At 46.4% G+C, this 17,349-nt stretch overlaps 1 protein-coding gene across 1 annotated transcript in view; it reads right to left on the bottom strand.

Moving 5' to 3' along the window:
* PLCL1 (phospholipase C like 1 (inactive)) overlaps positions 1-15,772 on the bottom strand; it is a 458,706-nt gene extending 442,934 nt beyond the window's left edge. Inside the window, exon 1 of the mRNA XM_073551554.1 lies at positions 15,104-15,772. Within this exon, the coding sequence (XP_073407655.1) occupies positions 15,104-15,238 (135 nt within the window). The 5' untranslated portion in view covers positions 15,239-15,772. The remainder of the gene's footprint in view (positions 1-15,103) is intronic.
* Between the last annotated feature and the right edge of the window lie 1,577 nt (positions 15,773-17,349).

Genomic DNA, 17,349 nt, shown 5'->3' with positions numbered 1-17,349 from the left:
TTTAATTAAAGGGGGCGTCCAGTCGCTAGCGAGATCGCTGATTTTGCAATGCCACAGCGATCTCGCCAGCAAGATTGCTGTGTGTGAGACCGGGATCAGCGACCGCCCCCCTGCCGGGTATCGCTCATCGTGCAGCATCGGCCTGGGCCGTTTTTCGATCGCTGGTCTCCCGCTGGCCAGCACGCATCGCTGCGTGTGGCAGCGAGAGACCAGTGATCAGCGATGCTGGACGCTGGTTTCTAATGTAAACATCGGGTATCCAGGAGCCATGCGACTCCTAGATACCCGATGTTTACATTAGAAACCAGCGTCGCTGATCCTAATCGCTGGGGCTGTCATGACAGCTCACCAGCGATCAGCCTAACGATATCCCAGCGATCCCATCATGTTGGATCGCTGGTGAGATCGCTGGGACATCGTTATGTGTAACGGGGGCTTTAGGGTACAAGACTGGAGTCACGCTATGTGACTGCAGACTTGTGAATCCTCAAAGTGCATGCACTAAGTGCTATGAGGAGTCACCGTTGATGGCACCGGGAGCAGGTGGTCATATGACCAAGGGTAGAAAATTTGCATACGTACAGCCACATTCCAACTAGACATGTCTGGCATCTCTCAATATATAGTTGCATTGAGCAAGGCCGCGCAAGGATAGTCGGCACGTGACCACAAGTATGCAAACTGCATGATTGCTGTCAAACACCTGCCGCCGGAGAATCCTCACACGCACACAATGTGAGGAATCACAAGTCTGCAGTCAGACCTGTACCCTAATGCCGGACATTCCCTTTAAAGAGGCAACTAAGAGGCCTGAACAATCAAGTTCACAGGTCTAGTAATGATCGATGTGAAATAGATCCTGCAGCAATCGGTTATCTTAGCAGGGCAAAAAAAGATGTACAGACACAAGATTGTTGAGCAAAAAAAAAAAAAAAAAAACAGGATTCAACTGAATCTGTTTTTTGTTTTTTTTACATAGCAGTCTATGGTAAGTAGATCCATTAATTAGCCATGCATTTTTCTTTCATTTGAAACTGATCCATATTTTACTTTGATAACTGGACATGTGAACCATAAGCCTGTTGCTAACCTTTCCGTCTCCTAGCACGAGTCTCAGTTTAAGGCTACGTTCACACGTTTATCATTTGGTCAGTATTTGTAAGCCAAAACCAGGAGTGGGTGATAAATACAGAAGTGGTGACGTGTTTCTATTATACTATATACTTACAGATACTAAGGTAAAATACTGACCAAATACTGAACATGTAGTAAGGTTTAACTCACTCAGCTGGGGGTTGAGGTAAGCACAGGAAGCGGTTTTCATAAAATGTTCCGTCAGGATTATTTGCTCCACAAACCTGCTTACGTTTAACCCCTTAGTGACTGGGCCAATTTTTTAAATTCTGACCATTGTCAGTTTATATGGTGATAACTCTGGAAGGCTTCAACAAATCCCATTGATTTTGAGAATGTTTTTTCGTGGCACATTATAATTTATGATAATAGTAAATTTAGGTTGATATGTTTTGTGTTTATTTATAAAAAAAATCAGAAATTTGACAAAAACGTAAAAAAAACCTGCAATTTTCAAACTTTAAACACAAACAAAAAGCACAGAATGACAAATGTGCAAAAATACCTTGCAATAAGACATAACAGTAATCAGCAAGTGCTGATAAAAGGTAATAACAAACACAGGGTATTTAGTCGATACGCTTTTTTGCAAAAAAATGTATACCAAGCTGCTTCACCAACGTCAAGGTAACCCGTACTGAAGCAGTCCCTATCTAATGTATTTAAAACCTGAACATATGAACAGTGTCTAACAGGCGCTTTCTGGTATGGGCACGTGGTGCAAGACAGCTCCTTATGTGCTTATGCATGATTTGAGAGACCCCACCCCTCTCTTGTGTGACATGCACATAAAGAGCTGTCTTGCACCACGTGCCCATACTAGAAAGCGCCTGTCTTAATCCTGCTCATTTAGACATTGTTCATATGTTCAGGTTTTAAATACATTAGATAGGGACTGCTTCAATAGGGGTTACCTTGACGTTGGTGGAGCAGCTTGGTATACATTTTTTTTCAAAAAAACGTATCGACTAAATACCCTGTGTTTGTTATTACCTTTTATCTGCACTTGCTGATTACTGTTATATGTCTTATTGCAAGGTATTTTTGCACATTTGTCATTCTGTGCTTTTTGTTTGTGTTTCAGTCAGGGTGGTGTGAACATGGTCCAACAGACTTGTTCACATTGTGCATGTCACATGTGTGTTTTTAATTTTCAAACTTTGAATGCTCATCACTTTAATCCAGATAGTCATTCCACACAAAAACATTAATAAATAACATTTCCCTCATGCCTGCCTTACATCAGCACCATTTTTAAAACGCTAATTTGTTTTGTTAGCTTTTAAGGAGGTTTAACAATGTAGCAGTAATTTTTCATTTTGTAAAGGAAATTTACAAAATTTATTTTTTGGAGGGACCTATCAATGTTTGAAGTGACTTTTCGGGTGCTATATATTGGGAAACCCCAAACATGATACCATTTTGAAAACGGCACCACCTGACACATTGAAAACTGCTGTCAGGTAGTTTATTAACCCTTGAGGTGATTTTCAGGAATTCATGCAAAGTGGCATAGCGGAAATGAAAAAGTGTTTGTTTACCACCTAAATGTCGGTAACTTCTGAACTGACCGCTAGAGCCGGGAGACTCGGCCGCTATTTGGCCATTAAATGCTATGGCAAACATCTGGACCACACAATCATGATCTCTGTGTGTCAATTAGATTAAAGCGGAAGCCCCCACAATCTATTAACCATTTATTTGATGTAGTCACTTTGTACAGCAGCAACTAAGGGGTTAAACAGATATGGACGGTATCAACACTGATCGTTTGTGATACAGCAAGTTGTCAGCTAAAGTGTACAGCTGACAACTGCTGGATTGTCGCCTGTATGGGGATGCTATTCTCTTATATCTGAGGTCAGTTAAAAGATGTATTGGCTGTCATTATGGGGTTAAGCAAACAAAAGATGGCCTTATGTGACACAAAATGGAAACAGACAAAACAAACAGTTCAAATAGCACTGCGAGCGCGCCCGCTGAGGTTAGTGTGCACGCACGCTGGAGACCTCCATGCCTCCAGTCACAGACCCTGTGCCAAACAACAGCCTCCATTATATAGGCTGTAACCACACCCTGAGCTGAGGTATGTGGGTAACCAGGCCCGCCCATCTCTCATAGCTACCCGCAACCCGGTCCCAGGTGCAACAAACGAACCTCTTAGTGCTTACATGCACTAAAGAAATATACTCTGGGTTACATCACACAGGCCAGCCATCTCTGTGACACATACCTCCCATCAACTACAAGGCCATTAGCGCCTCCCTACAGTGTGAACGTGGCCTAAGACACTGAGTAGGAGATACTGCTGCAACTTCCTTATCTTACAGATTTCCTATTCAAAACCTGTTCATAACCTGGTCACTATCATACAGTAGATATTAGCTCCCAGTCATCTGAAATTAATGTTTAGTGGGATTTTACTTGGAGAACTGTTCCTGCGTTCAATGCCCATAGATCTTTGGGGATAAGAATCATAGGACTGGTTTGACCTTGGTTGATCAGCTGTAAAAATGTCTACTGCTGAGAGGCAAAGGTCACTGTTTGGCAGTAGCATTCCTGGTCCTTCACTTGCTGGCTGCATCGCCGGACGGTCTCCTTCTTCCAGGAAAGCTGTTGCCAATCAGCGGCCACTAAATGACAGCAGCCGCAATGTTCCATCTGAGCCAGGAGAGAGCTTGGGCACTGTCACCTCCGTCTAAACCTCATGGCTGAGGATAGTCAGTGGCAGTGGGGAAGAGTGATCGGAAAGGTTTTTTCAGAAAAAAAATATTGCAAAAATTATTTTCATTGATAATGGGGTCATTTTTGATACATGATAAGACTTAAGACATATGTCCTAACGAACAGGCAGAGAAATAACTGATGTGCCCACAATGTATCCCGCGCTATCAATTATCTAGAAAATCTCTTTTTAATGTCAAAATGAACTAGAGCTTCCTGGATAGACATGTTTCTGCCTCTTGTAGTGTGGGAATAAATTTAGCGGTGACCCTAAAAGTGACAAAATGTTCCTTCAGGAAAGAGACATGTAAAACAAAAACTGCCTGTGACTCTGATCTCCAATTCTATAGGCTTTTACGATACAACATGAGGATTCAATTAGCGGCAAGGAAAAGCTGAGGGGATCACGCTGAAAACCCTATAATAACTTGGTCACCAAAAAATGAGCCTTTTAAACCCCTCCTTGCATGTCAGGCATCGGAGAGCAGAAAGTGATTGTGCAAATTGGCTTTATCAAACACCGGCAGTCCATTGAAGGGACCAGACGGCTGCTACATATTATAAAGTTAATTCCCAAAAACTTCCTTCTCCTCTAATTTCACTAGATGCAGAAAAAGCATTTGATCGCTTGAATTGGACCTTTCTCAGATGCTCCCTATTAAAATTTGAATTTAATTTAGATTTTATCACCAAAATTATGGCTTTATATTCTGACCCTCAAGCAAAAATTTACATTAATAATCACTTTTCCTCCCCATTTCCAATTTCTAATGGTACCCGGCAGGGTTGTCCCCTCTCTCCATTGCTTTTTGCCCTTGCAATAGAACCGCTAGCCCAATTAATCAGAGATCATTCCTCCATAGAGGGTGTTCGAACAGATCGTCAGGAATTTAAGATCAATCTATATGCTGATGATGTCCTCCTGTCTCTCACTAATCCCTGCTCCTCTATTCCACACTTACAGTCCCTTCTTAAAAATTTTTCCTCCTTTTCCTATTTTAAGATTAATGAGTCCAAATCTAAAATTTTCCAATTTAATCTCACCAATGCTCAAATCAGGAGTATAAAGGCTGTCTCTTCTTGGGGTTGGGCGGAAAGGGAAATTGTTTATTTAGGTCTGCGGTTTTCTAGAAACCTTGGATCTCTGATTTCCACTAATCTAGATTCCCTAATCGCTTCCATTTCTAAATACCTTAATTTTTACGCGGACAAAGAATTGTCCTGGTGGGGAAAATGTCTAGTAGCCAAATCAATATTCCTTCCCAAAATCCTTTATGTTTTCAGATCCCTTCCTCTGCTTGTTTCCACTTCTTATTTAACTAGTCTGCAGACACGCCTTAATTTATTTATTTGGGGAAATAAAAAGGCCTGTATTGCTTCAAATCAGTTATACAAACATAAGTTACGTGGAGGTATGGGACTGCCTAACATCTCAGCTTATTATTATGGGTCGCCCTCCCAGGGCTGTGGGGTACTCGGTACCGGGCCGGTGTCGGCGGGATGTGTCATAGCAGCGGTGACCTGGTCCGTGGCCCCAGGCACCCAATTAACAGGGGAAGATTGAATGGTGGAATGTAGTTAATGGAATAGTTCGTGACGCCACCTGTGGTGTTCGGCAAGTGAGATGTTAAGCCGGCGCTGCGTGCAGAACCTCTGGGGCTGGTGGTGTGTTGCAGCCAAGATGGTGAAGCTCCCCACAGGTGAAGCTGTAGCCCCAGGGCAGTGTAGATGTAGGGGCAGAGGAGAGGCACAAGCGGTGTAGTAGCTGGTACCCAAGTGTAGCAGTGCTGGGTGTGTTGGCACAAGAATCAATGGAGTTCACTAGGGCTTGTAGTTCCAAAGCTTTACTCACAGTCTGTAGTACACACAGGTGCCTGCCTCCGTACTGTGTCCTCCGGGTCAGAGACTCAATCAACCTCCAGGCCAGATGGAATGCTCCCTTCCAACGCTCCGCCAACATGTACCTTTCTGAACGTCTCCTCTTATAGCGCCTTTAAGTGTGAAGTACTCCCAGTACGGAGTTACACTGGAGTGCCTCCTGACAGATGTTCCCAAGAACTCTACTTGTAAGGCAGACAGCTGTAGCCTGCTTTGGGGACTCCTTACTCCTGAGTCCCGGCTCACTATCCAAGTTACTGTTGTGCCCCCAAGTCTCAGAAGGGAGTAGTGCATTTACAGCCCACTATTCCACCGGTGTCTGCTGCAGGACCATTAGCATCCATACAACCTCGGGGACCGAGCCCCGGCCTTGCGCTTAGAACTTCTAGGCAGGGTTCTCCTCTAACCCACATCCTCTGTTCCCTTTTACTCCTTCATTCCGTACTAATCTCTCCTTCTCATGGAAGATCAGGTTTCAGTTCAATGTCTTTCTCCTTCTTTCCTTTCCCGTGCCAGCAGACCCAGGTCACTGAGGTCTGCTGCAGCAACTCCATCCCTCTCCCAGGGATCTTCTTTCCTCACTCCTCTCTGACTCTCCGACTCACACTGACTTCTAATCCTAACCCTTTCCGCTCTTTTATGTATTCTAACTCCACCCGCCTCCCAGCACGTTTCGTGTTCCAAGCAGGGAGCCACCAAAGGTGCTCTGCTACACTCCAAGCAGGGAGTCGCAATGTGGCTTGGCTGAACTACTGTGTTGTGTGGGATGCAGATGTTGGAGCGTGGTCAGGAGCCTCCAACTTACCTGGATGGTGAGGCACCACACCTCAGGAGGAGGCGACTGAGCCTCAGGGGCGCCACAATTACTCTAATCTTATTAAACAAAGTCTATGTTGGTGGTCATCTGGCCATATACCTTCATGGGCGAACTTGAAATTTTATTTTAATAAAAATTCCCCTCCTTGTTCTCTTATTTTGAATCTATTGACATCTAAGCACTTATCTCAGTCTGATCATCCGATTTTTATGGCTGCTATGGTGGCTTGGAGGAAGTTTTTTAAATTTAAGAGTGGTTTTTCTAAGATACAGCTCTTGTTGAGGCTTTCTCTCTCTTTTCTGGCCTCTGTTTATTCATTCGATTTGCATTCTACTTGGGCTGACTGGGGTATTTCTAGATTAAATGACATCTTTGATGGTCATAAGTTTATATCATTTTCCCTTCTTAAAAATAGGTTTGGGGTTCCCTCCTCTGCTTTTCTACACTTTACTATGTTGAAAGAATTTTTGTCTCCACTGGTGACTCGTTGCCCTCCGCTATCGGAGCCAGCGATCAATATTTTATGCAACTCAGGCCATAATATTTTTTGGTCCACTCGTTATATCTACCAGTGGTTCAACACGATTCTGCTTTATAAAATCCCCATATATGAAAAAATGGGAATCGGTTTTGAATTTTTCTGTTACCCCAGATGTTTGGGAACTGACCATGACTCTAACCTATTCTGCTACCATGTCTATGGCTCTCCATGAGTCCTACTTTAAAATCATATCGAGATGGTATTACTCACCATCTCGTCTAGCTTTTATCAATCCTTCCACCTTCCCTCTCTGTTGGAGGGATTGCGGGCATCATGGTAGCCTTTCCCATTTATTTTGGTTTTGTCCACGTCTTCGTCATTTTTGGGACGATATCTCCTCTCTTATTTCTCATATTTTAAATCAATCAGATTTTTCTCTGACTCCTCAGTTCGCCCTGCTCTCGTTGGATGCAAGTCGTTTGAATCCTTCTGTTAGGAAATAGGTTATTCATTTACTTTTGGTTTCTAAAAATGAAATTGCGTTTTATTGGAAATCCACTCGAGTGCCCTCTTCACTCGATATTATTGCAAAGCTGACTTTACATAAGTCACATGAGCAAAAATTGGCGTTGCTGAATGGCTGTCTTCCTTCCTTTATAAAGAAATGGTCTCGCTGGCTGGAAATGTTTCCATGAGTTCTTATTATTTAGAGTCTGGTTGTTTTTTATTTTTTCTTTCATGTGTCATGAATGCCTCATGATATTGCATTTATGTATGCTCTGTTATAAAATGTTAATAAAATTGTTTGGAAAAGAAAGTGTGTAGAGATCGGACAGATCTAGCATTCGGATCAGAACTGGGCACCGGTAAAAACATGGCAAGGCAGGAGAGGGTTAACCGTGGCTCTCGCTATATGGAACAGAGAGTATGCAAATAAATGTATGAAAATAATAATGGTAATCAGGAAAATAACAGAAGCCGTCAGCAGCTGTAATCTCCAGGGGTGCAGAGAAAGCAAAGGCTTTGGAAGGAAGAGGGTGGTGGTGAGGCTGGGGGAGGAACGATGGAAGCAAGAGACAAAGCCATACACCTCCACATAGTCTGCTGTGACTTTCTATTCCTGGATTCAATAACAACAATCTTGTAGCACTTTGCTGGAGCTTGCCCAGTCATTTCAGATTGCGGAGAGATCTATCGGGCCCTGGGGTTCCTGCCAGCGATATCCTGAGAAGCCACTTGCATTAACCCTGCCTATCCCCACGTGTGCCAGCCGCCAGAAAGCAAAATGATCGCCAGCATATTACTTCCGATAACAATTGGAACAACAGAACCTGAGCATGTGCCAGAGCTCACCTGCCCATCGGGGTCTCTAATAAACGTCTGCCCCATAGACACTCTTCTGTTAGGAGGCAGAATGCTGTATCTGATCATCCATCACAGAAAATGACACCCAATGCCGATGACATTTGTACACCAGGCTTGTGGGCGATACATGTGTCCCCAGTGTACGTCTGCTACTATTTGTAAGAATCAACTTTACACTAAGGCAATGGGTCGGCCATAATATTGTGCCTAATTCAGTACACAAAGCTCATATATAGAAACATCCAAGGCCAAATCTCGCAACGTCCTCAGATGCTGAAGTGCAAGGTCAATGCTAGCACCGCGCAGCCCCTACACTAATGTTTACTGCCGCATGGGAGCGCTGACAGCCAGCAAGCTAAAGCTGGTATTGATTAATCTAATTGCGCTCACATACCTGACAGCCGTGCTAATCTTATTGGGTTTAGTGTGAGGGGATCTGGCCTGATCTGCTTATTCCGGGGTCTAAGAGCCAAACACAAAAAACTTGTGAAAATGCTTTACGTACAGCTCTGATTATCGCCACGTCTCACAGCCTGTATACACGTACAGCGCACAGCATTGTACACACTGTATATGGCACAGCTGATCTCCAGCTCTTTACAGGATTATTAAGGAGTGCTAAAATAACAAGCTACACACTGTACATTAGACACAGATATAGTCTACACCCCCAGGGAAAACACTAATACATGTGGCCATGTTTGCTTAGACATTCTTTAAAGACAACCTGTCCACACGATTCTGTAATGTAAAGTAAGGACATGGCTGTAATCGCACTGTAACACAGATTACTTCGATACCTTTGGTGAAGAAATTGGCTTTCTGGTTCTTCTTTAATCGCCATTTGAAGCTTACTGCTAATTCGATTTTGGTGCACAGGGGCCGGACTGTGCACGGGGTCTTCTCCTCCTTGTCTGCGATACCCGGCCCCTCCGCCTGCCTCCAGTCTGTCAATCATGGGTCACTGCTGAGATTTCAAACTCAGAAGGCAGGTCATAGACGGAGGCAGGCGGAGGGGCCGCGGATCACAGACAGGGAGGAGAAGACCCATTGCACAGTCCGGCCCCTGTGCACCGAAATCTAATTAGCAGGAAACTTCAAACGGTGAATAAAGAAGAACCAGAAAGCGGAGTTCTTCACCAAAGGTATCAATATAATCTGTGTTACAGGGCGATTACAGCCATGTCTTTACTTTACAGAATTGTGCTGTCAGGTTCTCTTAAGAGGGGCCCATCACATTGAGCACATAGCCATTCTGTAAGCATTTAGCTGTAAGGTTATAGGGTGGCAGGGGCTGTGTTACAGGGAAAAGAGTCAGTGCAACTTGCATTTTATAGATCTAAACCTCTGCTCTTTGTGCTCTTAGGAGTCCAGTGGGCGGTCCTAATCCGCAACTGGCAGGTATTTTTGTATATAAAGTCACACATGGGTGCTGTCAATTATGGAGCAACACAACTCATTGGACTTTTAAACCCAGATAAACAAGATTAGGGAATGTTCACACATCACATTTTTTCTGCTTTCTTCACTTTTTTCCCCACAGAAAAACACAGTATTTTACTGTCCGAAAAAACTGAATGAGTTTCCTGGAGTCTCATGCACACACTGCCTGTTTTTTTTCTTGCAGACTTGAAGCAGCGTCAAATATGCAGGATTTAAATTCTTTCAATGTCTTTGCAACATTTTTCCCTTATTCTAACGAATGGGGAGAAAACACATAAAAAATAAATTCTACTGTGTTTTTTTAAGTGTATTTCCTTCATGGTAGCCTTTCCCATTTTTATGCAGAAACGTCTGCAGCAAATACGGTACTTATCGTGCACATACCTTACAAGTTATACACCGTTAGGGAGGCTGCTGACAAGCGTATGAAGAAAAACTGCCCGAGTTTCATCCAGAGAACTTGATTTTTTTTCTGATTTACATCCAATTTTCATGTCCATGTGACGCCCATGTGAGATTCATTTTCATACAACTACATTAAAAAATATACTTGATCAAATATAGTTCCTAGGTTTATAATAGAAATGTGCTTTGGATATTTTGTGCGAGATCATTTTTTTTGCAAGCACAACCCCCATCTGTGGACATTGGGCACTCAGACCATCCTCATGGAGTTAGTTTCTAACCGTTTGTGCAGACACATGCACATCTGTGGCCTGCTGGTGGTCATTTTGCAGGGCTCCTCCTGTTCCTCCTTCCACAAAGGTAGAGGTAGCGGTCCTGCTGCTGGGTTGTTGACCTCCTATGGCCCCCTCCACGTCTCCTGGCCTCTTTCCTGGTAGCGCCTCCAGCCTCTGGACACTACGCTGACAGACACAGCAAACCTTGCCACAGCTCGCATTGATTTGCCATCCTGGATGAGCTGCACTACCTGAGCCACTTGTGTGGGTTGTAGAGTCCATCTCATGGTACAATACCACGAGTGTGAAAGCACAACCAACATTCAAAAGTGGCCAAAACATCAGCCAGAAAGCATTGATACTGAGATGTGGTCTGTGGTCCCCATCTGCAGAACCACTCCTTTATTGAAGGTGTCTTGATAATTGCCAATAATTTCCTTCTGTTGTCTATTCCATTTGCACAACAGCATGTGAACTTGATTGTCAATCAGTTTCGCTTCCTAAGTGGACAGTTTGATTTCACAGGAGTTTGATTTACTTGGAGTTATATTCTGCTGTTTAAGTGTTCTCTTTATTTTTTTGAGCAGTGCATTTTTTTTTACTATGGGCTTAAGAACTAACAAGTGGGTAATTGCTACCTACCTGCCTGTTGTACCCGGCTTCGATCTCTGCCAGCACAGAGTGGTCACAGACTTCCTCTGATGTCATATTGGCTTCTCATCCGCTCTGCTCTGTTGACAGGGCGTGACTGTTGACGTCATGCTGATTGACAGCTGGCTGCCCACAGTTAGGCAGCAGGGAGCCGGATGTCAATCAACATCATGTCAGCTGTCACACCGTGTCGACATTGCAACCCAGAAGAAGAGCTGCTCTGTTGACGTTGAGCATCTGAATCACCGGTAAGGGGCGGTTGCTGACCACTCTGAGCCGGCACTAAGTAGAATAGGGAGGTAATGGCCTCTATTAGAAACTACCTGTTTGTTTCACAACCCCTTTAAATAGTAACTGACCTATCAGTTAGAGGGAGCTGTGCGTTCAGCTCCGTTCATTAATAACAGCTGATCTGGTGGTGGTCGCGGGTGTCGGACCTCCGCTGATCTGATATTGAGTACCTCCTAAAGACACACTATCAATACGATAGTAGAGGAAAACTCCTTTAATATCAAACCCAGAAAACTTTTCAACACATAATAGAAGGGGAACATTAGACTAATGTGCAGGTACTCGTGTATTCTTGGCTTCTGTCATCACACAACTGAAACCAAGCACTTTTCAGAATGTATCATCAGCCTTATAACAATGGTCTGCACCCCACGGCGGGGCAAGTGTGGGGAAACCACGGCTCCCATCAGTGTTGTTGAAGGTTCAGCAACAGACAAGACCAGTTGGGAGTTATGGCTCCAAAACAGATGGAGCGATGGCGGCTGCGATCACGGCTCTACGGTATAATTAATAACAGCTGATTTTAGATCACTGCAGTTTTACAATACCGCCGTGGACCACCCATGGCTAAAGGGGAAACCAGCCAAGTCTTTAGAGGGGGTGTCCATTGTAGCTTTATACGACTACGAACACACGGGATTATCACATCTGATAAATGACAGGTAACACTACAGCACGTAACACTATGCGCCCGAGCAGGCGTGCACAGCGCTAACCTGCCGGATGCCGCACATCACCTGACACATCCAGGTGAACATAAAAAAAAGGAACAGAATATAGTTACATCGTGGTTTGCAAAAAGAGACTAACCCAAGTTCACCTAGTTTATATGTTCAGCCCTGATGTGCAGGAGGGTAAAAACATCCCAAATTCACCAGAGTCGAACATTTCCGGGCATCTGCTGGCAAATGGATCAAGCTTCAATGGTAAAGGGGTTGTTCAAGATTTAAAGGGATTAGCCAGGATTTAAAAAAATACCTCTTATTTCACCCATCACTTAAATGCAGATGCGCCATTCGTTTTTACTTTCCTGTAGCTGCTGTGTGTCCACGTGCCTGTAGCAGCACATTACTAGCCTAGCACTTTTATTCTCACCATGCGTACAGGCATCACTGCTGAGGACAGTGATTGGCTGCAGAGGTCATGTGAATGTGCAGCATGTGATCAGTGCAGCAAAGTAAGAAGAGGACAACAGGGATCACTGGGGAGTCTTGTCATCTATGATCTATATTTATTTACCTATATTGTTATTTCCTGAGGTTACAAAAAATATATGGACTATCCTTTTAATAGCAGTAACCATGTATACACAAATGTAATTTGTGAGTAATACATTGGATAAGAGGTTAGATTACACAAGAAACATGTGTACAGAAGTGGGAAGCTTGATAAATGGAGGAAAATCTATTTTTCACACTTCCTAGTAATTGAGTTTGACAGAGGATGTGACACTCACATTTCATGAAAGGCAGCGGAGCAGCGAGCGCAGCACCTCAGCTCTCTGCCCCGTCCGCCTCCTTACATACCCTGGCTAAGGCCCCTTCACTAGCACCCAGGTCTCAGCTCATGTGCCCACCAGACCACACACATGGCACACTGGCCGGTGGCACACCCTGATACCAATGTGGCTCTAGTATTGTTGCTAGCATTCAGTAGAAGGGCAGGCGGCACCAACTGATGCTGGAATCCAGGACTGCAGCTCAGATATGGTGGAAACTCTGGGGGAGCGTATTCTGAGACTCACCTGAGATCAAACAGAAAAGTGGGCAACTTTACACGGGGGGCACCATTACAGGGCACAGAAGTTGGCATTGGCCTCCTAAATTGTTTCGCACTTGCGGACTGATCCCTCAGCCAACCTGAGCTCTGCTTATGGGGTGAAGTCTAATATGTGGCATGAACTGTTACGCCAGCTCTACCGGGTGCCAATCACTTCAACAATAACTGTGCTTTATACTGTGTGACCTTCAAGGGAACGAGACATCCATGAGAAGAACAGCCAAATGCTTGTAAAGCCGATCTAAAGAGATGAAAAAATCCTGCACCATGCGATGTGCACCATGTGCAGGGCCCACCCATAGAGCTCCATGCCCGCCTGTAGCCCTAACTGCCTCCCTCTCCTTGTCACTAGATACCCAGTAAGGGGCCGCTGCCCAAGAAGAGGAACAAACTTCACTGCTCTGTAAGCAAATCCTGGGCTATGGGTGCTGCCACCTCCCTCACCTATATTACAGATGGTAGAATGACCATGCCAATCTCAGGGGGTGAGAAGAACATATACTACTGTATACAGCTATAGCCCAGATAGATCAGGGACTACGACCCCCACCATGCCCAGTGGGTGAGGACAGTCACAGTGATGCACAGTAACCCTGACCACCACTGTGTACAGCTATAGCCCAGATAGATCAGGGACTACGACCCCCAACATGCCCAGTGGGTGAGGACAGTCACAGTGATGCACAGTAACCCTGACCACCACTGTATACAGCTATAGCCCAGACAGATCAGGGACTACGACCCCCACCATACCCAGTGGGTGAGGACAGTCACAGTGATCCTATAGCCCAGACAGATCAGGGACTACGACCCCCACCATGCCCAGTGGGTGAGGACAGTCACAGTGATGCACAGTAACCCTGACTACCACTGTATACAGCTATGTCACACACAGATCAGGGACTACGACCCCCACCATGCCCAGTGGGTGAGGACAGTCACAGTGATGCACAGTAACCCTGACTACCACTGTATACAGCTATGTCACACACAGATCAGGGACTACGACCCCCACCATGCCCAGTAGGTGAGGACAGTCACAGTGATGCACAGGAACCCTGACTACCACTGTGTACAGCTATAGCCCAGACAGATCAGGGACTACGACCCCCACCATGCCCAGTAACCCTGACTACCACTGTGTACAGCTATAGCCCAGACAGATCAGGGACTACGACCCCCACCATGCCCAGTGGGTGAGGACAGTCACAGTGATGCACAGTAACCCTGACTACCACTGTGTACAGCTATAGCCCAGACAGATCAGGGACTACGACCCCCACCATGCCCAGTAACCCTGACTACCACTGTATACAGCTATAGCCCAGACAGATCAGGGACTACGACCCCCACCATGCCCAGTGGGTGAGGACAGTCACAGTGATGCACAGTAACCCTGACTACCACTGTGTACAGCTATAGCCCAGACAGATCAGGGACTACGACCCCCACCATGCCCAGTAACCCTGACTACCACTGTGTACAGCTATAGCCCAGACAGATCAGGGACTACGACCCCCACCATGCCCAGTGGGTGAGGACAGTCACAGTGATGCACAGTAACCCTGACTACCACTGTATACAGCTATAGCCCAGACAGATCAGGGACTACGACCCCCACCATGCCCAGTAACCCTGACTACCACTGTATACAGCTATAGCCCAGACAGATCAGGGACTACGACCCCCACCATGCCCAGTGGGTGAGGACAGTCACAGTGATGCACAGTAACCCTGACTACCACTGTGTACAGCTATAGCCCAGACAGATCAGGGACTACGACCCCCACCATGCCCAGCGCAGCGCCCTCTCACGGCTCTCGGGTGATGCAGCGGCTGCTGTCACACAGCGGGACTCACCTTGATGATGCTGCTCCTCCGGGGTGCCGCCTTGGCTGCTTCCATCAGGCTGACCTCAGTCACCCCGCTCCTCCGTTCCCTGCCCCGGCCATGCTCCGGGCACAGCTCACACGCCCCGTCTGGCCCCTCTGCCATGGCACTCAGAGCCGCACAACTTCCATTCCCCAGGGGCTCTCCTCAGATAAGACTGGCGGCAGCGGCAGCAGTGACAGCAGGAGCAGCAGTGGCGGGCGGCGGCGCCGCTGTCTCAGTGCCGCTGACTGTCACACACAAAAACTGAAGGAGACTCCGATGTGTGGAAGTGGGAGCCAACCTAGCACCGCATGAGGTAGCCGGGCACAGCTGGGCGAACCCGGGGAGGCAGCCCTGACTGTGATTGGTTGACCTGTTCTTGAGCTTTGCTCCGATTGGCTGCTGATATGCGGAGTAGTATTGGGCTGTGGTTATTTACGCCGCTGATTGGCCGGCGACCTGCGATGGGCGGTGCTGTCCAGTGACAGTTCCATGTGCATGGGAGGGGGGTTGTTGTGGAGGAGGCACCGGGCGTGCTCGGGGGTGAGTGACATGCTGCCCCGTGCACGGCGCTCCTGGCCGCCGCATCCTTTGTCCTAGAGGTGCTGAAGCATCTCCTATCAATCCGAGCTTCTGATACTGCCAGATGCTACAACTGTCACTGAGCGACAGAGGCGGGTGGCTGTGCATCATTGTCAGTGACGTGGGTGACGCTCTCATACATATAATCGCCTGGATAATCATTTCACACCATAATACATTTATTAGTCCTAGTGATAGTTATGCCTGTGTGATCAACCATGATGATCAATACTTTGCGGGGTTACGCAGGGGCGTACCGTCAATAGTAGCAGACCACGCAGCTGCTATGGGGCCCGGACAGGTGAGGGGGCCCGGATGGGTGAGGGGGCCCGCGACGCCCGCTGCGGTTTGGCAGCTGTGCTGACACAGTGCAACAGTATCTCCTTTAATTAAATGTAAGCGCCGGCCGCTGTATACCCCCTTGAAGCTCCCCTTTCCTTGTTTCCTAGTCAGCAGTTGGCTGAAGTCTCTGGCTGGATTTGCATAAGAACGCCACGCCTCCTGGCAGCCAGAGAGCAGCACATGTGCATTGCAGGAAGCAGAAAACATTCATGAGCCTCTCTCACTCAAGACGGTGAGCCTGGCTGGGGGTGGATTTTTTTTGTTAAATGTGTCCCCTCAGCTGGCAGCCTGGCACTTTACATTTACAATGGCTCTGGCTGTACTTTGCACCTTACGGAGGGGGGCCCGGCTGCACGCACTGTGGAGGGGGCGCACATACACACGCACACACACACCACTGAGCCACCAATGATTTGTTATGCCTTGCTAAATGTCTGTGATATATATTGACAATCAATCAGCTACTTGTTGGCCAATAGCTGATAGCCCATTTTGGCATTTCTTATGCTCACAGGATGATCAGTATAGATTGTTTTGAGTGCATAGATTATTATTGTTCTCAGCAGCACATACTGGTTACAAAGAAGGATGTGTTACTGAGTGGGATTATTTTTAAGCCAGATTGAAAATCATTTTAGTGCAGTATATATGAGTTCCTGGACAGTATTTGGGCCCCTGTGCAGTATATATGGTATATGGGCTCATGGACAGTATTTGGGCCCTTGTGCAGTATATATGAGTTCCTGGACAGTACTTTCGCCCCTGTGCAGTATATATGAGTTCCTGGACAGTACTTTCGCCCCTGTGCAGTATATATGAGTTCCTGGACAGTACTTGGGCCCCTGTGCAGTATATATGGGCTCCTGGACAGTACTTGGGCCCCTGTGCAGTATATATGAGTTCCTGGACAGTATTTGGGCCCCTGTGTAGTATATATGAGTTTCTGGACAGTACTTGGCCCCCTGTGCAGTATATGGGACGCCCTCACGCACCCAGGGCAGCGGGGTACTCGGTACCGGGCCGGTGTCGAGGCGGGAATGTGTCACAGCAGCGGGGACCCTGTCCGTGGCCCTGGGCGCCCAATATCAATTTTGGTGATGTTAATGGTGTTAAAGTTTATATGAATAGTCCGTGACGCCACCCGTGGTGTTTGGCAGGTAAGATGGTAAGCCAACGCTGCATACAGATCCGCTGGGACTCATGGTGTGATGCAGCAGAGATAGTATAGCTCCCCACAGGTGGAGCTGTAGTCCCAGGGCAGTGTAAGGGCATTGGATGAGGAGAGGCGCAGAATGGTATGGAGGCTGATA

The sequence above is a fragment of the Dendrobates tinctorius genome, unplaced genomic scaffold (assembly GCF_039654945.1).
Source record: "Dendrobates tinctorius isolate UK_male_01 unplaced genomic scaffold, ASM3965494v1 ptg000177l, whole genome shotgun sequence".
Taxonomy (NCBI): domain Eukaryota; kingdom Metazoa; phylum Chordata; class Amphibia; order Anura; family Dendrobatidae; genus Dendrobates; species Dendrobates tinctorius.
This window is presented reverse-complemented; position numbering and strand designations above follow the sequence as displayed.